Here is a 20,879-nt window from a genome sequence, read left to right as displayed (position 1 = left end):
CGAAGTCTCTCGTCCTTCTTCCCATTTCACGCACCGTTCAGGATCCGGAACCTTTGCACGCCATCGCCATGGGCCTGAAAAGCCTCCATACGCTCCACCACGCCACCACGCCCCGCCTCCAGCCGTGGAAGGTCGATTCCATGAAGCCCGAATGCCATCGGCCCAAGCTTCCGTTCCCATTCCCCAATACCGACCAGAATTCCAGCCTTCTCGTTCACTTCCCTTGCCATCCTCCGCGGAGCCGCCAGCACCTCCGTATGACCCAGAACGTCGTCACCCTCCTCCATCCATGGAAGACGTTCGGTTCAGCGAAGCCCAAATCCCATCGGCCCATACCCCAGTCCCCATCTCGCAGTACCGTCCAGAATCCCCGCCCCATCGTCCACTCCCCCTGCCCTCCTCCTACGATCCACCGCCAAGACTAAGGGCGCCACCACCAGATATCGCACGCTTCATCTCAGTTGAACAGATCATGGCGCAGGACGGAGGAACAACGTCCTTGCTAAGAGATGCTATGGTTATTCGAGGTATGCATAGTATGTCTAGGAATGTTTTAATTGTTATTCTCACACAGTGTGATGTTTTCGCCAGGTGCGCCTCTTCGACCCGTTCAGCCACTTTCCCCCACCCCCGAGGCTGCGGCCCACGTTGAAAATTGGAGAACAGAATTATCCCGTAAGCTGATCGCTATCGCCTCATTCCCAGTCTAATACATAAAGGATGTCCTAGGTGGCACCGTGAAGCGCGCTTACCGTCAGACGCCGATTCGTATCATGGCGGTGAACACCCATGCTATGTGCTCCTACGATGGATCGTACGCCTCATGGGTGAACGCCACCCCTTCAACGAGGACAAGTGTCCTTAACACCTCTCAAAGATATCGCGAGTTTGTGGACTTTTGTCGGAGACCAGTCAGCTTCGACCCGCTCCGCCTGCACCTCCCGCTTATCGAATGCCATTCCCCTTTTCATTATATCCCGTCGCCTATTCTTAATATTGACTTGCAACGTTCCCCTGACGGTTTGAATTGGCTCCCAATGTCTGAGTGGAGGGAGCGGATTATAGGCACGAACTCGTTGCTGAAACAACTTCTTCGCCACGTTCGGACTACCGTTTCTCATCTCTGCCGCGCAGAAATCCTCCCTTCACATCGTGAAACTATGGCGATACTCAAGCATGAATCGGATGTCTACCTTGAGAAGCTGCTTCAATCCCGGATGATTGCGGAGTCCGAGAACTATCACCATGAAACGGTTGGTGAGATCGAACGTCGGATTGGAGAGCTACGAGGCTATCTTCGTTATTGCCTCCTCGTTTCCCTCGATGCATGCGCCATACTGGGTGGTATGGAACTTCCGACGTGGCCAATTCAAAAATTAGCCATTGGGACCATCTTCGACGGCTCGGACGGCACTCACACCGAGGTCCACGACTCCACCCTCAGTGCTTCTGCTCAGGCTTTTGCCCTCACTCTGGAACGGTGGGGAGTTCCTCATTGGAGGGTGGAATATGGTGAAAAACGCTTTGCAGTCTGTCGATCATGTTCACCGTTGCATGATCATGCAGCAGAACATGCCCTTCAACAGGAGATACGGAGCCGTGCTCAGGCCAAGGCTTCGAACGGCATCATGAAGGGGGATATCACTGTGGGATTCGACTTTGTTGTTACGGAAACCGTTACATGTTCCCGCCCACAGCAATTCCTGCTCGCAGCTCCACAAGATGATCCCCCTACTCAGCGCTTTGCCATGGAACAATGTCTGAAAGCGCTTGCCCCTGAGGGGGATCCTACTCCGTTCAAAAACCTCTCTACCTTAATGAAGGGTGTGCTTCAAGGAGTCTGGCTGGATTTAAAATACGAGGAGGGCCTGCATTTGAGCGCGGCCTTGGAAGGGGCCAAATGGAAGAAAATGAGAGTACCATTCCCCATCGGTGCGCATGCTCCACTGATGGCGGCGTTTATCAAAATCCCTTTCTCGTACTACCAACCTCAACATCCCCTTCCGTTGTCGAATCAGTCCGTACCCTTTACTGGCACGTCCAGTGCTATTTCGTTGTCCGAGGCCGGCTCTGTTACCGCCACTGACACATGGCTAGGCATATCCATACGCCTGTCAGGCCCTACGCTGGAGCTACGTCATGACTTGGAAGCGGTCAAGCAGCGGGGCGTTCTTGCCTACCGAGAAGTGCGTGACCGCACGGTGAATCAGAAAGTGGACAGGTGGGACGGTTCGATGCACTGTCTTAACCTACTCTGCAAGACACAGGAGGAAGCCCAAAGCCTTAAGCGGTACCTCCAAGCAAGATTCCCTGACGCCCTTCTCAGAGATATCAATATGCAGGATTATACCCCAAGCGGGTACATTGGCGTCTATGAGCTTGGATATACTGGTGAAGTCTTTTCTCATGGATTTGACAAAACTACAATCAAAACCCTACTGGATCACGCACCAGCCCCGCTCATCCCTCAGGGCCCCGACACATTACCATCCGAAGCAACAGAGCTATGGACGCGCATGTATTCACAGGATCTCTTCGAATACAATCGCTTCCGGATTATGACGACGACAACCAGCCGAGGGCGTACGCCGTTCAATATGGTGGAGGTGACCTTCAAATGCGAAGTGTTAAAAAAAATATGCCTGCGTAGGCCATTCGAGTTAAGCGAAGAAGAGTACTTTGGCCTCCTTCATTTTTGTCTCATTCTCTGTCGCCTTCACCGCTTCAAACGCGCATTCCGCCAGCGGATCTACCCTGCCGAAGACTCTATTTACCCTCGTGTTGTCCGTTTCATTGCCGATTCTGGGAGGCAGCTTTTCGAGGGCATCGAATTCCGATCAACCGAGATGTTGAAGAGATCAGGAAACCCGCCTCAAGAAGAGTTTGAGTCCATTCGCTGGCAGCCAAAAACTGGTCTTTTTGCGCTCAAAGTTGCAGAGAGCCCTCCTGCTCCCCCAAACAAGCCGACTCCAGAAGAGTTAAGCGGCAAGTAGTAGTCGGAGAGCATCACGCAATAGCTGTCTGTGACCGTTTTCCGTTCACTTTGTATATACTCTAGAATAATTTGTAGCATATAACTTCCCGATGTATTTTACGTTTGCTGAGCTTACGCCTTGCACTTGTGCCCAGCCCATAGGTTTAATAATGACGCATGCAATATTTTCATTTTAAGATACCTACGTATCCTTCCAATGATCGGTTGTGATGTTTGGGTCACTCAACTGGGCAACATCTGTATCCACGTAGCTATCACATCCTCGTCGTCGTTCACTTCCAACTCGTCAAGCAGTTGGACCACCCTCCTGGCAACCTTTCCTACATCAGCCCCCCTGTCATGAAGCTCGTTTCCAACGGCGCTAATCATTCTCCAGTGTTGAGTGACATCTAAGACTTCAGGAGGTGGCTCCTTCTCGGTAACGTGCAGGGCAATGATGTCGATGTTGACTAGGAGTTCAACGTTTTCTTCCATTAGCGCCTTCAAACGAACCGTCGGCAACATTTTCGATGCAGCCCGCCACACTGAGTTTCGTGCACACCTGAACAAGGTGTCAAAGGTGGGAGGCTCACCGCTTAGGCTTGATACGGATGACAGTGCCTCCGACGGTGCCCGGGACGTTGGACCTTCGTTCACAGTGAGGTGCGTACTTCCATTAATCTTCAACACTGGTTGAACTTTGAGGGGAGTACTATGCGGTGTTGGATGGATGAGCCTAATTGGAGGGATGACCATTGGCGTATGTGATTCCGGAACGGCTTGCTCCATGAAGACGTCGTTTTCTGGGTCATCAGGGAGTTGCGGTCCACGCCCTTGCTGGAAGCCTGAGCGTACACCTGATGGGAACGTTGTCAGGTTTATTGCCTCTAACTTTACTGATGATGATGAAGACCCGCCCGGTTCAGGTGAGTTGCGAGGTGGTGTCTCGGGTACGATGCCATCGTCCTGTGGACCTTTCACCTCGTTCTCTGGTACCGCGGCTTCTTTCATTTGGTTGTGGCCCCCAGGTGTCACACGGGGAGGTTTTGCCTTCGTGAGGGTGCGTGCGCGAGTGGCTTTGGACTTCTTGCGTCGCTTGGAAGACGGGGATGATATTTGATTATCACCAACCGAATCTCCTTCCATCTCCACAGTTGGGGAGTTTGGCGTGCTGTCCTTACGTTTTTGGGTTCATGCGGGGACGACCGCTGTCCTCGCAATTGCCCTCCTTGTCTCGTGTTCAGGCAATAGGTATTTCGTAATATTCCCTTTCGCATCTGGTGCATAGTGTAGCACCTCACGCGTCAGGTACTCGTCTGGTAAGCCCAAACCGGTGAGCTGTGTTTTTTTGAAGTTTCATTGACATTTTCCTCACCATCTGTCATTTGTTCCACCCTCAACGTCTGCTCCGGATCCTGGTGAGTGAGCTGCATTATACACCGTGCAGACTCGCGTGGGGTCCAATCGCACGGTAGTGACTTGTTCAAGCGTGGGACACCACGATGCCAACCAACAAAACGGAGACGATGCTCAAGCATGAATGAAAGTATGTTGGCGACTCTCCAGTTGTGCCCAAGCTCAGTTATCCCTGTTGCCTCCACTACAAGTAGATGTCAGATGAGCAATCAGACGGCACGGCAAAAGGACATACGAATGATTGCTTTAAGCCGCCCAGCACACTCAGTGCGGCGTTGGGGATGCGAGCCGTAGGTCTCGTCTGCAAAGGCGAGGCCTTCCTTCCTTTTTAATGCGGGTGTGTGGTAATCCACGTTGTTCGCATCGCCCTCAACCTCTGATTTGATGGCCGTGTTTCCCGTTCCATTTCCCAAATACCTGTCCAGATCATCGCTGAAATGGACACTTTGCTTCATGTGCATCACGACGGTCTTCATGAGGCTTGAGGCACCAAACACCTCGCTGGTAGATTTATCGGGGTTCGTAAACGCCCCAAGATGTTGAAGAAAGGTTCTGCGCCTATTTCAGCCAATGCGGGCTAGGAGACAAATTGCTCATACCTCTGTTTAATGGCGTCGGGTTGATATGGGCTGGAAGGATATGAGTAAGTTATTTGTGCCTTTCCTGCATAAACCTTGTACCTGAATGCCTTTATCCCGTCGTAGAAGTTCCTCATGGCTAAGGCACTATCCTCTGTGAGGGGTAGGCCCATAGCTTTGACCATTTCCGCAATCATTGGTGAGCTCGTAAATGCGATAGTCGAATCCCGAGGGGCAAGCTTGTCATCTGCTATGAACCCCACTAACGCCACCCCAACAGGATGAATGGAGCTGAGTGCAGCGAGCTATCAGCAAATTTTTCAGTACAATCGATTGCGATAGTTACTGGATTCTGTACTATACCTGAGCAGCATATTTTCCCGTTATTTTCTGCAACAGATAAAGGCCTTCATTTGGTTGAGCCTCCCTCTCGTCCTTCGATAAAACAAGGTCCCCGCAATGTATCAGAATTTTATCATAGAACGCTTTTGCTTCTTCTGCCTGGTCAGGGTACTTCCTATCGATATCCTGTTGCTGTAATTTACGCAGGCATGCTGCTTCTTGACTGTCAATTCCAGCTAGGAAATGATTAGTTCCTAATATCTTGCGAGTATGTGGTTAACTTACGGTGAAGCTTAAGCCATGTTTGCCAAGCCGTTTGGCCCGCTTCAGTGGGATTGTGTAAACGGAACCTCTTCATGACTTCTTGGGGGACTTCCCCTTTTTCTGTGCGTAACCGGCAATGCAAGCTTCTAAAAAAACTGCAGGGGGTCCTTGAGTATTTCTAAACGGTGTAAGCAACAAAGACACCAACGCACCTTCGAGGCTCAAATCATCCGTAACGAGTCCCTTCTCCAGTATATCGCCAATATCTCCGACTGTCTCAATAGATGAATGACCCCATATTTTCTGCACAATCCCCTTCACAATTTGATCGGGGGGGACAAGTGGTTGGAATTGTGGCCTGTCTTCGATGGAAGTATGTTGTGCAATAAGCTCTTTCAACTCTGCGAACGGGCCATCTGTAGCTCTGAGGAAGTTGTTGGCAGTGGAAGCCGTAGTCAACAAGGTCATGCCACTGGAGAAAGTGGCCTGAAGGGTCAGAATTGATGAGTCAAATGCATTTGAAGATGCGTTCTGTGGGAGGGAAGGCATTCTGGGGTGATTTCTTGTTCTACCAGTGATTTTTGGTTTGGGGGGAACGGAAAATTTTCCTCAAATTTGCATCCGAACTATCAATTTTGATCTAGCAACAAGCCTGAAGAGAGGAATTTGTATCTACGCCGTTTCACCAGCCTTTACCCCGTTCGACCCATGGTCTACATTGCAACCTTGTATCAGGTAGCAGACACAGAATTCAAATGGAAAATTGGACATTCAGACCCTTTCCTCAATGTTGCACATCTACACCCATCTGCAACCAACTACAGGCCGATTTCCCCTTTAGCACCCCGTTTGACTTGTTCGCCGGTCCAACACAGTGTGCAAGAGCTCTAAGTGGCGCTCCGGAACATCGAGCAGGCCGCGATCGGAGCCGCTATTTGTATTGTAAGTACGGTCAGGGTTTCAATGTAAATAATCGGCATGTGAACGAAATGTCCCTGGATCTGAATCGTGTGTGTCGGCAGAGACAGTGGGGCCCAGGCCGCTTCCCTCAATAACCCAAACGGTGTAATCTGCGCAAGGTCTACGGAGGTCAGGTGTAGTGGGTGGTGGCAGTGCCACCCCCGTTTGACCACATTCATACCCCATCACTCCTATATCACGCGACCATATGCATTCCCCCCAAACGGGACATAGCCACCTGCAATATGGATACTTAACAATATATTGTCTCCCACATGCTTGGATCTCCGCATACATCCCTGTGGCTACCATACTATGGTGGGGGGTGTAACTATGGGTTTTGTGGCTAGAACTCCAATGGCGAGTGTTGTGATGGCCCCGCTTCCTTGGTGATCGATTGAGAAGGATTGTTGGGGTACAGTGCTTGTAGGCAGAGGGCAATTGATGCGTCCAAGAATAGATAAACTCAAAGGAAGACACCAGAAAGAGGAGAAAGAGCTAGAGGATGACGCATGAGCCATCCAAGCAGAAACACGTAAGCGAAAGGGTCACAATTTACGTAATTATTCGCCGAAGGATGCACTCCTCCATATGGCTTACTAAGCGTCTGTTGGTACAGCAAATGAAGTTGAACGGTCAGCATGGCCACGAAGCGCTGCTCTCACCCAAATTTTAAGGATTGTTCATCTTTCCTTTTAGATTGTCGCTTCCTTCAACAACGAATTGGATAGGGATTTTGACAAGCAGCAATTATCTTTACACAAGAAATTCGTCACCCTCTGGAATAGAAAATCCTCGCTCTAACCCTTCGATCGATCCAACTAGAGTGCGCAGCGTGTTGGGTATGTGGAACAAAGCGGATCACTGCAACACCCACTATTTTGATTTGTATGAATTCCCCCGTTGCGCTCCATCAAATATATCCATGTATACAAGACGTAATATGTGGCAGAAAGGTCAGACATCCGAGGATGTGAGGATGGACCGGAGACCTCCGCGGATCCGCTGCCCTACTCCCTATCCCGGCACCCATTCATTCCCTCCCTGAGCTGAGCGATTACTGGAGATCGTGACAGATCTACGTCTACTGTGACGCACTTTTCCGCCTCCGGTGGTTCTTGGGGTTCGACTCACATCCTATAATATTGTTACGTCCCTCAGCCATCACTATCTCCCCTTTCCACCGAAAGTCATCTCGCGAGTTCCCTAATTTAGCGCCCAACACAGATACAGACTCAGGTCACCTGGCGATGGGAAGAAAAACGCTAACGAGACTTACTCTCCAACCCACAGCCACCGCTCTCGAGTCTCGAGTTTTCCTCCATCCCAGATTTAGGTCAGATCCCCCCCAAAAACTTCTTTTTGCCGCCGCTCCAAGTTTAGAAAGCCCAAGCGTGTGCCCTTCTGGGGTGGTCTATTCCAGTTTGTTGATTTCATCGGGGCTCGGATGTCAAAGATGGTGGCAATAACCCCGCTGTTTCTCGGCATGACCATCCGTGTAGCGTAATTACGTTGTCGTTTGTACGCGTTGAACCTTCTTTCAATCAACGCTACCACCACTACCGCCCAGCTTCAAAAAACTCACAGGCCGCTGCTGGCCACACCTATGTCACGACCGAGAAGAAAAAAAACGCGAATGCCTTTGAAAGCACGCGATCTAAGATTCCAGGCGTTCGATAACCAAATGTCTCAAGGGGGTCGAGAACCAGTTTGTCTGGTTACGCGGCTCCCCCGGGACGGCGAACGGCTGCGACATTCTCTTAGCATCGCGTCCAACCCTTGCTGGCTTGTAACATCACACAAGTATCAACCAGGAAACAAACCTCGGCCTCAGTCCTATAAACCAGATTCCTTTCACCCCCGCTGTTGCGGTTGTGCCGCTGTGAAGAAAGAATTCAAAGAGATGCCGCGTGGGCAGGATACCTTCGGCAATCGCCGAAGATGACTATGTTGTGGTGTGTTGATGCGCTTACTGATGGCCGTAAATCCGCGCTGTTTTGGAGAATCTCCTTTTGGCTTTCGGCCTGCAGTAAATTATTCATCATTGCCTTTATCCCGGTTTTGGGATGTCTAGCTTTTGGAACTGGTGTGGTCGTACTGTGTAATCTAAGTTCCAGCAACATGGCAAGTTGTCTCTTTGGGAGACTGAAGCTGAAGATGAGGTCCATGTAACGCCAGAACCCATGAGCTCCACGGTTAGTCGTCCCCAAAGTTATCCAATTCAGCGGCGACAGAGTTTAGTTATCGCTCCGTCATAAATGACTCTTACAAACTAAAAGGGATCAGGGGAAGAGACATTCGGCACATCCAATGCGCTTGTTTCAATGCATGTGTAAGTCTAAATCATTTTTGTATTGCCTTCATTCATACTTATCTCGCTTCTTGGAAACGCAGCTCCGAAAGGGATATGTATGGTGGTGCCTGTCGGTTTAGCATCGGTTACAGAGTTCGGCTCAGCCTGCGGATACTGGAGGCGATGAAAGGGTGACATGTGCATTGCTTTCCCAAAGTGGTTATATGGTTTTTTTTTACCGCACTAAATGACCAAGGAGCAAGAGAAATTCAAATGACCGTCTGTTCCTTATGGACTCTATTGTTTACGCCAGTTTACGACGAGGGTGACTTTGAGTAGGCGCCGTAACTTTCCCTGCCCCTGCCAAGATGCTGGCGTAAATCCTGTGTCAAATAGTCCTCTATACAAAGCGAACCAGTTCTGTGCACCTCATCATGTGAGATGTAAAGACAGAATGAACCCACTAGTTTTCTTGCTTGAACATGCCCTCGGACTTGGACTAGGCCACGTCCTCTACCAACTATTATTCACGACAGTTCCGTCCTTGGCCGACAGGAGTTTATGTAAGTGAAACCCACATGGGCGGATGAAGGCTGGGAGATGCGGAGAGTTTATCGTACGCGAGCGTCAGTCGATAACGTAACACAAACCGACTTATCCAGGAACTCCACCGTAATCGGCTAAATCCGGTGAGGTGTTTCCACAGTACTCTGACGCCCTGATCTTCCTTGCACATGGCCCACGCTTCGAAATCGTATCGTAGTATGGGCACAGCTGATCCGCGCTTGACTCTGTCTCGGAATTCTTACGGCCGATAGAGTGCTGCCCTGGTGTACCTTGTGCTAATCAGAGCCTCGAGGCATCCACACCTCCGTCTGCGTAGATCTCGGCTCCATTTCTCCACTTCGGAGCTGTGCTAGTCACCCTTGATAACATGTGAAGTAGAATTACATAGTTCAAAGCTCCACTCCTCCACCGCCACCAGATAAGTTGGAGGTCGATTACCGACGGCTAAACCTATGCTGTAATCTCCGAAGGTACACATGACACGGCCAGCCCGACGCTGAGTCATTGCACAGCATTACTCTATTCCGTCTCCACCCAATTCAATTCTGATGACCTTCTCACGAGTCAAGCATATATAAAGGTTTGGACATCTCTCCGAATCTTTCCTTCCAACATCCACTTGGCTTTGTTTCGAGACACTCTCAGCCTCTCTTCCATGTCCATCAAAGATGAATTGACACCCTTTGCTGTAGAACCTCTCACAGAGCGATTCCTCCCATCGTTGCCGATCCTGGCCACACAAAAACCTGTCCGCGACTTCAAGTCTATGCAGATAGATAACATCATTTGTCCTTCCCCCCACCCATCTCAGGCTTCGCCTTCCAACGACGCGGCCGGACTACCTAACCGTCACTCTGCGATAACTAGTGACAATCCCGCCTCTCCCCCCACCCCGCAGCTCATTAGTCACCCACGCTCTCCTCCGCATGGCAATCCCGCCTCTCCCCCCACACTGCAGCTCATTAGTCACCCACGCTCTCCTCCGCATTCCCTCTCTCCCCCAGCTCCCTCAGTTGACTCACATCGATCTCGAGAATCAGATGAGATGGAAGCTCTCATGGAACCACCCAGAAAGTCGCGGAAACATGCTACTGGGCATCGTCGAGGCATTTCGGTCGATAATATGGTTCCGGTTGACGCCGCAACCCACTATAGGAGGCCACCTCAATCCATGGAGCGTTATAAGGGTTCGGATTTAGCCCCACAGAATGGAGTTAACTCCACATCTGATTTTGGTTCCACTCCCCGTCCGCAGCAGAATGCTACGGCCCATCTCCAGGCACCACTTCGCTCCCAGTTGCCGCAGCATAGCCAATTGAATGGCGATGACTCGGATAGTGGTGAATTCAGGAGCTGCTCTGCGGAATCTGATGACCAAAAATATCTGATTACTGCGGAGGATGGTACTGTCATTTCGGTAGCTGACTCACCCGAAGCCCGTAAGCGGCGACAGAATACCGTTGCGGCACGCCGGAGCCGGCAACGAAAGCTCGAGTACGTCCGCTCGCTCGAGACTCAGCTTGCCGAGCTTAAAAATGAGCGTGAGGGGCTCATTTCTCGATACCAAAAGGCAGAGGAGAGGGTCGAGTGGCTGAAGGAGATGCTCATGGATGGCCGAAGCGCTGGACGTACCAGCTGAGCTGCTCATGTCAGCTTTCTCTCTCTCTCTCAAAACGATTCCAACATATTCTGTTCAAAATTGCGCCAGCATCTGCCCCACGTTTTTGTACGTAAAGCTTTCACCGTTGTGCTTTGCGCGCTATATTAACCCCTCGCCATTTCTAGTTCTGCTCAATTTTGCCCATTGCCCTTTCCGGTTCTAACAACCGACGTTTTGCTCGGACTCCGTTGAGTGGCGCACTCTGCGGGACAAAAGGCTTAACCAACAACAACCTGATCTTGGCCCCGATTCTTCTTCGACACACACAGAATGAAGGAAAACATGGCGGTCAGCGTTGAGAATATCCCTCTTCTCGGACGTAAATTTCATTTCAGTGAATACGGACTTCGTGCTTCATTTTCCATCCGCTCACAGATCGGAAAAGCTTTCCCATATACCCCCCATATTCTATTCTTGTGCTTATTGAACACCCACTTGTTTTGATCATATACCCCAAATGCTCACGCGCTATTGTAAATTTTGCGCCATTAATACCTGTGCTTTTGTTTATATATTTCTTTGCGCTCGCTTGTATGCACGTAATTTATTTCTTCATCTCCGATACCCGAAGTACTGCATGCGTTAGCGTCGCGAGTTTTTCAATAATGACGGAACGTTAATTCCATCCCCCCCCAGCTAGGAGTTGATGAACAAGCTGTCGGAGGGCCTCTCTACTCGTGAAAAATGAAACGGATGTATGCATGTCGCCAACGTACTCGCACCCGCAACTCCGGATGGATACCTTCCCGCGTTATTTTCGCCCATGGTGGGCCGCGCGCAGTAGGACTGATAAGGCGCACGAGGGTAGAACAGTTGTCCCGTCCTTGTTATGGTACACCATGATACAATAATCCCCATGCATACATATGCACAATAACTCTGAAACGTGTTCAAACCGAATCGTGCCGCGATAATAGGGCGTTCGGCCAGCTGAATCAGCCTCAGGAGGCTGAACTGAGGGCGAGAATATACCCCCCTTACAGTAAGAGTGCTATTACAGGCGAGGACAAACTTGGGAGTTGTCCTCAGCCGGGCCCATATGATCAATAATCGCCTGCGGGCTGTACCGGATGTGCTGAGACTTCAGCGGTTGTGCTTGCGGTACACGAGCGGCTAAGGAAGAGTGGCCAGGAAGCCCCCCTTCTTCATTTTCACTATTGTTCCCTAGTTGGGCCGTTGTGCCACTCTGGGTAAATGCTATGCATAAAAGGGAGAAAGGAATTTGCTCCTCCCCGACTTTTCCCTCAGGTCTGGTCTCTTTCGCCATAAGAAAAAATTCCGTACTTACCCATCGCACTATCACATAAATCGCAGAATAAATTACAATTTCCCTATCCGTCACCCACTGCGATCGATCCATTTGAGTTCTGGGTTTCGGCGGGGATACTCGAGCACCGAGCGCACTGCCGGAACAAATCGGTCATTCTTATTCCCTAGGGCAAATAACGCGGATCAGGACCAATGACGAGGAAGTAGACGAGCGGTAAACGTTGCGGAAGCATCATGAGCGCCCAAAGTCGTCATGCATTGACTTACAGTCTAGAAGATGCCTGGGCTAGTTCACATCATGGTATTAATATAATAACAATAATTGATCGTTCCAGCGCCGAACGGGCGCTGCTGGGCCGAGACGTCGGGTTGTGGCGATAGAAATTGCTGGCCTTCAGCTGACGATAAGGTCAGAACCCCTCCCGCTGCTTCAGCCTGCTGAAAAACGTGTCCGCAAGGGAAATTGCTGACCTTCGGCTGACGATAAGTCAGAACCCGGCCCTCCCACTGCTTCAGCATGCTGAAACATATGTATCCATAAGGGGTTATCAGGGACCCATTTCATATGCATATCATCTGTCGCCACCGAATCAGGTGATGGGATTGGGGCCCCATTGCATAAACCAATCATGGTCGGGAGTCTTGCCGGCACAAGTCCTCATATCCGTTACAGTAACAACTAGCGAAATCCGAATATTCTTTCGTCTAAAGCCCTCATTGCTGTTGGCGACAAGATGTGTGCCCAACTCAGTCCTAGCCGAGCCTTGATATTCTCGCCATAGGGTCATGACCCCAATCGGTTGTGTGTTGAATATTGGTCATTGCTCATTATTGAAGTATGTATGCATTGATTATCCATTTGACAAGAGGGACGGTTTCAATATCCCCCACCTCTCCACCAGGGGATATCCTAGGGTTCGGATCATTTTTAGCGCAAGTTAGTTGAACGGCCCTGGTGATTTTTTTCTTACAGACTCACCCGAGGCTCTATCTGATTTCTGGTTACTAGGGCCCATCAGGGCGCCTCGCTGAAGCCGGAGGGATCTAATATTAATGGCTGAGCAATGAGCTTCGACAATGTGGTAACATAATGGATGCCATGACCTGGGCAATATTCTCATGAGATACATGCATATGATATGCCTCATCAATGTGCTGGCATATCGGCTGGACATATCACCCTTTGATATCAGTCTCTTCTGCATGCTTGCGAGGCTGCCCTTTGAGAAGGTTGTGCCCTTCCGGTTCCTATATAAAGCCGTCCTTTGAGGGAACTAGTAACCGTTACAGAATCCCTCCAGGAAGGAACTTAACAGGATGTTCACGTTTTTGACCAAACTTCCCACCCTCGTACTCTTTTTGGCTGCGTTTGGGGTGTCTTTCTCGGCGGCTCTCCCGGCACGTAGCGAACCGCTCGAGCCTACTGTGGATGCATATGCCAGACGTTTGGAGCTGCTCAAGGGTCCGCTTGCCCCTAAGGGCTCAAGTGAGTCCCAAAAATACCAATTAATGTTCACGTCGTAGCTCACTATCAGACTAGGCGCCAAAAGAGGTTCCATCAACGGCGGCGGCGGCGCCACCCAACCGGAGTACGTGTCGTTGGTGATTTTACCATGCTTCCATCTCACGCCATTATTATCTAGTTGGCTTGAGGATATTCCCGAAGTTGGCCGTTCCAAATAGAGCCGGACAGTGTGTATTATATGCCGTCAATATTCTAGCAGGGCACTCATGGCAGCTTAGGTGATTCTGCCGGCATGACTGATCACGGTTGTGATCATTTTTAAGCGCGACATGGAGTGACTGTCACCAGCACCTTTTCTTTACTTCTACTTGACTGATGGAATTCTCTTGTCGGTTTGACGACACTTTACTCCGGCCATATATGCGTATGTACTGGAACTTTTTTTTTTTTTTTCCTTTTCCTTAGTTCTCGTCCACGAGTCTGGGGCAATATTCCCTTTTGATCCTTGTTAAGTACAACAAATTGTGTTTCCGTCATGCAACGCACCTGTAATAGAAGCTTTCATCGATGGATTTGAGGATGAGTACGCCCCCGTACAGCATTGCTGTACCAACTCACCCGACGAAGTCCGGGTCCCAAGTTCTGTGCACCATATTTTATCAGATACCTTCTAGTATTCAGCGACGTAATACGTAGTAGAATTTCATGTTACAATACATTACAGTAAAGTACAATGTAATCAATCATCACCGACGTCAAAAATGGGCTGTGCAAGCTCAATACCATGATCTACAATTGCCCATCGCGGCGATGCTGTTCCAAAACGAAACCGACCACACACCGATGATACATACCGATGCTAACGCGATAATCTGTGAAGGAGACTGGAGTGAGTGCAGCATTGTCATGAGCTCCGCAATTAGAAACAAGAGGGAGTACGTGCATGAGTCGTTGGCGCATCGATGCCCAGGAAATTCGAGGCCGGGAGTGTGCATACAAGTATCTCGTACAGTATGCCGTAGCAAATTTGCTTGATAAGCGGCATCTTTCGATGGACACAAGGGTTTTAATCTACAGCAACCCCTCAGTAAAACGTTTGATTAGAGAGCAATAAAACAACTCACCCTAACAAAAGTTGCATCGCATTCCGTCAACTTTGTGCCCAAGAGGTGGACATTTTATCACCTCCACCCGCAATACGTGACTTCCCCCATCGTGGCATGACTTCCGGCAGCCATCTGATGATCTCACGAACGGTTTAAGATATATTGGTGAAGTTACGTCGAAGTGGGGCATCAGGGGCATTTCCCTTCTTGCACGGGCTCCGGAGGATAGATGCGGGTAGTTTCAATGCATAGGATAGTACGAGCACATACCTTCACTGAGGATTTCTTCCAGCGAAGCCGTGGCGGTGGTATGTGGAATGACATGATTAAAATCGTGCTCCGCTCAACCTCTCGCAAACCAAAGTAAGAGTGTCTGGGGAACGACACAATGGTCGAAGAAAATCCTGCTCCAACTCCAATAATCCTCCAGTGGGATTTTCCACGAAAATCCTGTGTGAGAAAGCAACCAAAACATTTTTGCAACCCTCTATTCCGCCTACGTAAGCGATCCATTGAGTAACCTTCGCTTGCCGACCCCCCATCAGCGCTCATTCCTGGGCTCATTGATCCTGCAGATCCGCACAAACAGTCGGGCCGGTAAAACTTCAAACGAACACGTGCACAGCCGCAACGCGCGCCTCCGGCACTACCCATTGACCCCTGATCGGATCGGCACACTCGAGTCATCAAACCCGACCTTTTTTTGATCAACTCCCTGATCCCGTAGATCCGGTGTTGTGCGGCGGCCTCCTCACTCCGGCCGTCTGCCGATCACTCTGACCGGGCCCTGCCTCTGTCTTCTCAAGATGTTGTAAACGCGGCGTTCCAAATATGGCAACCCGCTTCAGCGGTTCACTCGCAACCCAGATGTAAAATATAACTAAAATACACACGGTGCTCCAGCGCCCATATTTATACTCCTCAACAACATTCCAGGCTCTTCTATGCCCAGCGCTTACGCAGGCGCCTAGTAACCTGTAGAATATTCCCGGATATTCCGGTTCAGTCTCATCATGTGACTCGTATTCCAACACAAGAATCATATCCTATACTATGCAATCATTTAGATCCCTGGTTGGGAATCCATCTCTGGCCATCGGATCCTGCAAGCGGTCTCTATTGCAATGATCGTTGCTTAAACAACAAAAATGAGCGCCAGGCTCAAGCTAATAACCGGCCAGTTCTCATTAGCAACGCGAAGGAAATTCGCAACGACATGAACATCTGGGCAATCGCTGGACTGGATATTGGATAGTGTGTAATCCCCATGCACAAGTGATTCAGATAAGTGAGCCGCCCGGAAGGAAACTTTCAATATAATTCACTCTGTAAGGACGTGCAGCTCACTTGATACCCCCTCCGAACCGAGTTACCGTTCAAAGTCCTTCAGAAGCTGCACGTCCTACTATTGTCATTATCGAAATGTACGGGCGCTAACACAATGCATTATGGACTAAGTAGAAAGTTGATTACATGCCTGCTGAACGAAGGCAATGAAAGTATAGGGACAAAAATATAACGCGACACATTACGACTAGCGCAAGAACCATAACAACAAAAAATTACAGCGCTTGAGTACAGGAAAGGGATATTGCAGGTGAATCAAACGAACAATGTGAACAAGTGCATCAATTGAAAGTGGGGGGCTTGTTGGAGAAAGCACCTTCGGATCCATAAGTGGGCGAAACGGGAGAATGAAACCCATGAAGCGATCCGCACGGAAAAAGTTGGGCATCTGTTGAAGATGCAATTTTAAATAGGAGTTTTGTCGGAAGTTGTTAAGAGAAAGAAGTCGATATGCTAGATTCAACTGCTGCGTCGACCATCCATGAGCATCTCCTTTAACCACTGAACCTTCTCCTCGGCCTTTTGGCATCGAGTTCTAAGCCCATCACGCTCACTCTGAAGCTCGGCGACCTGGGTCTCGAGCGAGCGGACGTATTCCAATTTTCGCTGTCGACTCCGACGTGCCGCAACGGTATTCTGTCGTCGCTTGCGCGCTTCGGGTGAATCAGCTACGGACACGAGTTCTCCATCCTCCGCAGTAATCAGATACTTTTGGTCGTCAGACTCTGCAGATCCCAATCCAACTTCGTCATCCAGGCTGTCATCGTACAATCGACTATGCTGGGGCAATTGGAGAGGTGACAAGGCACTGCGGTGCAGACGTGGAGCGGAGTGGGTATCCGATGTGGGGCTACCTCCTTTTGGTAGGGCCCAAGTGGAGGTATTGTATGGTGCAATGGATCCAGGAGGACGCCGATAATGGGTAGGAGCATCGACAGAAATCATATTATCGACACGAATGCCTCGGCGAATCCCAGTAGCGTGTTTCCACGACTTTCTAGGAGGTTCTATCGATGCTTCCATCTCATGTGGTTCGCGGGCTCCATATGAATCGATCGGTGGGGAGAGGGACCTGGTCGGTGGAGGGGAATGTCGGTGACTAAGGGGCTGCGATGGGGAGGACGGAGAGATATGCACGTCGCCAACTAGGACAGAGCGACAATTTGATGGTTCAGTCATTTCGTCGGTACCATTGGGAGGCGGGGACGGAGAAGAGTGAGATTGAGGACCGATGATGTTGTCAATGTCCATAAACTTGGGGCTGCGAGCAGGTTTTTGTGTGGCCAGGATGGGGACCGACCGCTCCGTTGAAGCCTCTGGGGGAAAGATATCTTGAGTTGTAGAAGAGAAGTTGAAAGTACGCTGGGTGTGTTCGAGTGCGGGCATGTAAAGCTAGCGCAGTTGAAGGAATTGGAGGAAGAGGGAGAGAGTCGGAGTGACGGCGGTTTATATGAGGCTGGACTGAATCGAGTCATCTGAGGACGTCATAAATTCAGTCGGAGTTCGGTATAATTCGATAACATGCTGTGCTCCGATGCCAGGTGACTCAGCAATGGTTCAGCCGCGTCAATATTGCTGCCACTCCGATCCGCCGGACATCGGATAATAACTTCGGCCGCCGTGCTCCAAGCGCCCTGTGGAGGCTGGTGTAAGGCTGGTGGAGGGTTAGTCTCATGAGTTATTGAACCATCAAGCAGTGAGTGCAACCCAGGCGACTTGCACAGCCCCGGAGTGCGAAGGTTGGAGGCCATAAGCGCGGTGGCTATACAAATGGTGAGTTATGGACTTCCATGAGACTTCATTAGAGTGTGGAGAATCAAGCACCGATATCAGCTGTGCCATGATATACAACCTAGGCGAGAGACCATGGGGTATGAGTCAATTTCGCACAGGTGGATCAGGGACCTCAGAATGCTGCAAGGTGCCCTAGAATGTCGCACACCGTTCTAATCGGCTTCAGGGAGCGGCATGCTCGTAAGGGTAGGTTGTAGCTGACCTAATGTGCGACAAATCGCGGATGAGTCAATCAGTCATCCCTGAATGACTCAACACGGTCGGACTCACGTTCATATCATCTCTTATCAATCAATGCTCTCTCCTAGGAGGTCTTTTTAGGCTCACGAGAATAAAGATCTTGACTGAGAACTGACCAGATGCGGGAATCTCGGCGCTTAACTGCTATCAGTCGAAACGAAACGATACCTTAGTCGACAGGCTATGCAGTAGGTCGATATCGAGTGGAGTCATCCTAGCCAAACCCACGCCAAGGAAGAAAGCGCGCTCGCTGGCTCGCATCAACTTGTGAGGCAGAGTGGGTTCTGAGCACTTGCAATCTTTAGGACGCGCAGAAGTGGCTCCGCGGCCTCGCTCATCTTGCGCAGCCGACTGTCTAGTGCTGTGAACCTCAGCCTAGTGTTTTGGAAGAGAGCTAGACGAGGGGGTGTTCAGAAGAGAAGTTGACACGGAAAACGGCGCAAGGCGCTTATTCACAGCCACTCCCGGTCAGGTGAAGACCAGTGGTTGATCTCGATCTATCTCGATATCAGTAAACTACACCACGTTCTGTGAACAAAGTAGAACAAAGTATGATCATTTATACTTACTGCGAAAGTACACGAAATTTAAAACGGGCGTGGCGGGGCCCGTATCACTATTTTGCTTTTTAGGATGTCTCTCTCCAGCACTTCGAGCGGTGACACGTCGTATCTCACATATGCGGATGGCGATGTCGTCCTGCGTTCTACCGATGGCATCGACTTCCGCGTGCACAAATGCGTCCTCTCCATAGCTTCTCCCTTTTTCTCCGATATGTTCAATCGGCTGCAAACCGACAGCGGAGCGCGAACGATCGAAATTGGGGAGGATGCAGCGATTCTCGACACAATTCTTCGTTTCACGTATTCAACGCACACCATTCGTCGTATCGAAGAGTTGGACGAGGGGATCTCTCTGATACTCGCCTCAAGGAAACTTCAATGCGGAAGGGCTACGCATTTGTTGTCTAAGGACCTAGAGAAGATCATCGCTGGCTCGCCCCAACCCCTTAGATGCATGGGCGCTTGCAACATGGCTCGATATACCCGACGCCATTGGGCCCGCGAAAGCACGCTTTATGCAGTACAGCAGGAAACGCCATGGCCTCCCTGATTCTTTGAACCATGTCAATGTGATGGAGTATGCCAAGCTCCGGGAGGAAAAAGATGAAAGGGATGCGATGATGGGACAAAGTTAACCTGACGAATTTTATCACAAAACATGCGACTCTCGTTCTTGGATATTAATATTGGTCCCCTCCGTTTGTGCATTGTATACGTGTACGTGTTACTAGCTCCCACCTATGAGAAGCCGTCCATGGATGAACCTCCCTGGAAAATGATGTAGCAGACAATCCTCACGCCCAGAAAATTGCTCTACGGAGGGGAGGGGGGGGAGGTTAACTTCCACGGTGCAGTTGGGGTCGCCGCCCTAGCGACAGAGAATGCAACACCTATTCTTCTTCCCTTTGAATATAAAACACTGCCAGCTGAAGTGATCCCGACGTCCAATTTGCCTAGCTCGGGGAGTGCGAGAGGGGTGGAGGTTTGATGTATAGAGATCTTGAGACATTATCGCGGACTGTGCACTCCGACGGTCCAAACCCGAGCATTGCCACATTTTTATTTCTTCCGTCCTCACCCGATCCACCAACTTCAAGTTAACTGCAAGCATCTTCGTTTCTTTCTCCAATGCCTTACAACTCGTCTCGAATACACCCAGCCCGCTGCTGCTCAACTTCTATGTACCAAGATGCCTAAATGAGCCGTACCCCGAAGACTTTTCTCTTCGCCTTTCTAGCTAGTCTCCGATTCCGGCTACACAGGGGCCTCCTTGGATATCGTTGCATCATCAGTCTGACATATTATCTGTATCCTTCACCTTTCGACGATGCTAACGATATGACTGGACTCTTCAGCTATTGCTTTGCGAAGTAGCTGGTGATGTGACCGTCTCTACCTCTCCCTCCGCATTGCAGCCTGGGTTTAGGTTGTAGAATGAGGAGGCACGATGGGCTCACTAGGACCAGATGCCGAAAGACCAACCGTGGCCAAAGGAGACCCCCATACTCATGGATGGCCGAAACGCTGAACCTCGTATGTCAACTCTTTTTAACGGCCTCGACAAAGTCCGTTCATATGCATTTTCAACAAAATGCTCTCCGTATTTACACGTTTCTCATTTCAGGGGATTTTCATTCGAACATCATTCGTCATCTGCTGATGAAAAAAAACCCTTTGCATACTCAGCTTTCAATCCTTGCCCTTTCCGTATTCTACATGCATGCTGCTTGAAGTCGAGATATCGACTTACGTGCAGCGTCGGACTTCCTTTCTTGATATTCCTGTTACCTTGCGCGTGCGCGATTCGAACGTTACACTCACAGAGGGAGATTTTTCTCTTTCATGTCTTTCCTCGGTTTACGTACAACAGGACTGAGGTGAAATTATCCTCCGCTACTTGATATCTTCCCATATCTTGTCTCAGTTATGAGTATCAACATTTCAAACAGAGGCTCGCTCGGGGAACCACACTTGTATCTTCAAGTAGTTGATAAAATTGAAGGGCCTGATTCCACGTCTCTACAGACACGATGCCGAATCT

General features: G+C 50.0%; 8 protein-coding genes across 8 annotated transcripts; 4 read left to right on the top strand and 4 right to left on the bottom strand.

Annotated features, from left to right (window-relative positions):
• Window positions 1-4,165: 4,165 nt before the first annotated feature.
• On the bottom strand, window positions 4,166-6,123 carry EI90DRAFT_3121068 (uncharacterized protein; the record flags this gene model as incomplete). The annotated part of the gene is made up of 7 exons (XM_039063367.1): window positions 4,166-4,290; window positions 4,350-4,574; window positions 4,626-4,942; window positions 4,990-5,273; window positions 5,332-5,546; window positions 5,596-5,694; window positions 5,787-6,123. The coding sequence occupies 7 exons, from the start codon at window positions 6,121-6,123 to the stop codon at window positions 4,166-4,168; spliced, it is 1,602 nt and encodes a 533-aa protein (XP_038918141.1).
• A 1,309-nt stretch (window positions 6,124-7,432) lies between these two features.
• EI90DRAFT_3049618 (uncharacterized protein) lies at window positions 7,433-8,339 on the top strand. Its single transcript, XM_039059704.1, has 2 exons — window positions 7,433-7,847; window positions 7,871-8,339. Exons 1-2 carry the CDS (start codon window positions 7,785-7,787, stop codon window positions 8,039-8,041), a joined length of 234 nt encoding a protein of 77 aa, XP_038918140.1. The 5' UTR covers window positions 7,433-7,784; the 3' UTR covers window positions 8,042-8,339.
• Window positions 8,340-9,961: 1,622 nt separating this feature from the next.
• EI90DRAFT_3049613 (uncharacterized protein) lies at window positions 9,962-11,274 on the top strand. The gene is made up of 2 exons (XM_039059703.1): window positions 9,962-11,120; window positions 11,180-11,274. The coding sequence occupies exon 1, from the start codon at window positions 10,050-10,052 to the stop codon at window positions 11,031-11,033; it is 984 nt and encodes a 327-aa protein (XP_038918139.1). The 5' UTR covers window positions 9,962-10,049; the 3' UTR covers window positions 11,034-11,120; window positions 11,180-11,274.
• A 774-nt stretch (window positions 11,275-12,048) lies between these two features.
• On the bottom strand, window positions 12,049-13,111 carry EI90DRAFT_3014897 (uncharacterized protein; the record flags this gene model as incomplete). The annotated part of the gene is made up of 5 exons (XM_039056833.1): window positions 12,049-12,350; window positions 12,401-12,487; window positions 12,591-12,609; window positions 12,795-12,843; window positions 12,948-13,111. The coding sequence occupies 5 exons, from the start codon at window positions 13,109-13,111 to the stop codon at window positions 12,049-12,051; spliced, it is 621 nt and encodes a 206-aa protein (XP_038918138.1).
• Window positions 13,112-13,614: 503 nt separating this feature from the next.
• Window positions 13,615-14,247, top strand: EI90DRAFT_3049604 (uncharacterized protein). The gene is made up of 4 exons (XM_039059702.1): window positions 13,615-13,809; window positions 13,864-13,912; window positions 13,967-14,015; window positions 14,067-14,247. Exons 1-3 carry the CDS (start codon window positions 13,641-13,643, stop codon window positions 14,004-14,006), a joined length of 258 nt encoding a protein of 85 aa, XP_038918137.1. The 5' UTR covers window positions 13,615-13,640; the 3' UTR covers window positions 14,007-14,015; window positions 14,067-14,247.
• On the bottom strand, window positions 14,224-15,763 carry EI90DRAFT_444306 (uncharacterized protein). Its single transcript, XM_039067623.1, has 3 exons — window positions 15,165-15,763; window positions 14,980-15,026; window positions 14,224-14,859 (listed from the first exon to the last, which is right to left on the bottom strand). Exons 1-3 carry the CDS (start codon window positions 15,579-15,581, stop codon window positions 14,565-14,567), a joined length of 759 nt encoding a protein of 252 aa, XP_038918136.1. The 5' UTR covers window positions 15,582-15,763; the 3' UTR covers window positions 14,224-14,564.
• Window positions 15,764-16,325: 562 nt separating this feature from the next.
• On the bottom strand, window positions 16,326-17,716 carry EI90DRAFT_3049597 (uncharacterized protein; the record flags this gene model as incomplete). The annotated part of the gene is given in 4 exon segments (XM_039059701.1): window positions 16,326-16,365; window positions 16,376-16,381; window positions 16,392-17,324; window positions 17,665-17,716. A coding segment is annotated over 1 exon segment (495 nt), but the record flags the coding sequence as incomplete, so codon positions are not given.
• Window positions 17,717-18,539: 823 nt separating this feature from the next.
• EI90DRAFT_3288126 (uncharacterized protein) lies at window positions 18,540-19,775 on the top strand. Its single transcript, XM_039067095.1, has 2 exons — window positions 18,540-18,824; window positions 18,908-19,775. Exon 2 carries the CDS (start codon window positions 18,909-18,911, stop codon window positions 19,386-19,388), a length of 480 nt encoding a protein of 159 aa, XP_038918134.1. The 5' UTR covers window positions 18,540-18,824; window position 18,908; the 3' UTR covers window positions 19,389-19,775.
• Window positions 19,776-20,879: the final 1,104 nt, after the last annotated feature.

This window comes from Cantharellus anzutake (genome assembly GCF_015039405.1).
Source record: "Cantharellus anzutake strain C23 chromosome Unknown EI90scaffold_15, whole genome shotgun sequence".
NCBI lineage: Eukaryota > Fungi > Basidiomycota > Agaricomycetes > Cantharellales > Hydnaceae > Cantharellus > Cantharellus anzutake.
Note: the sequence above shows the minus strand (reverse complement) of the source record. Positions and strands in the feature narration are given on the sequence as shown.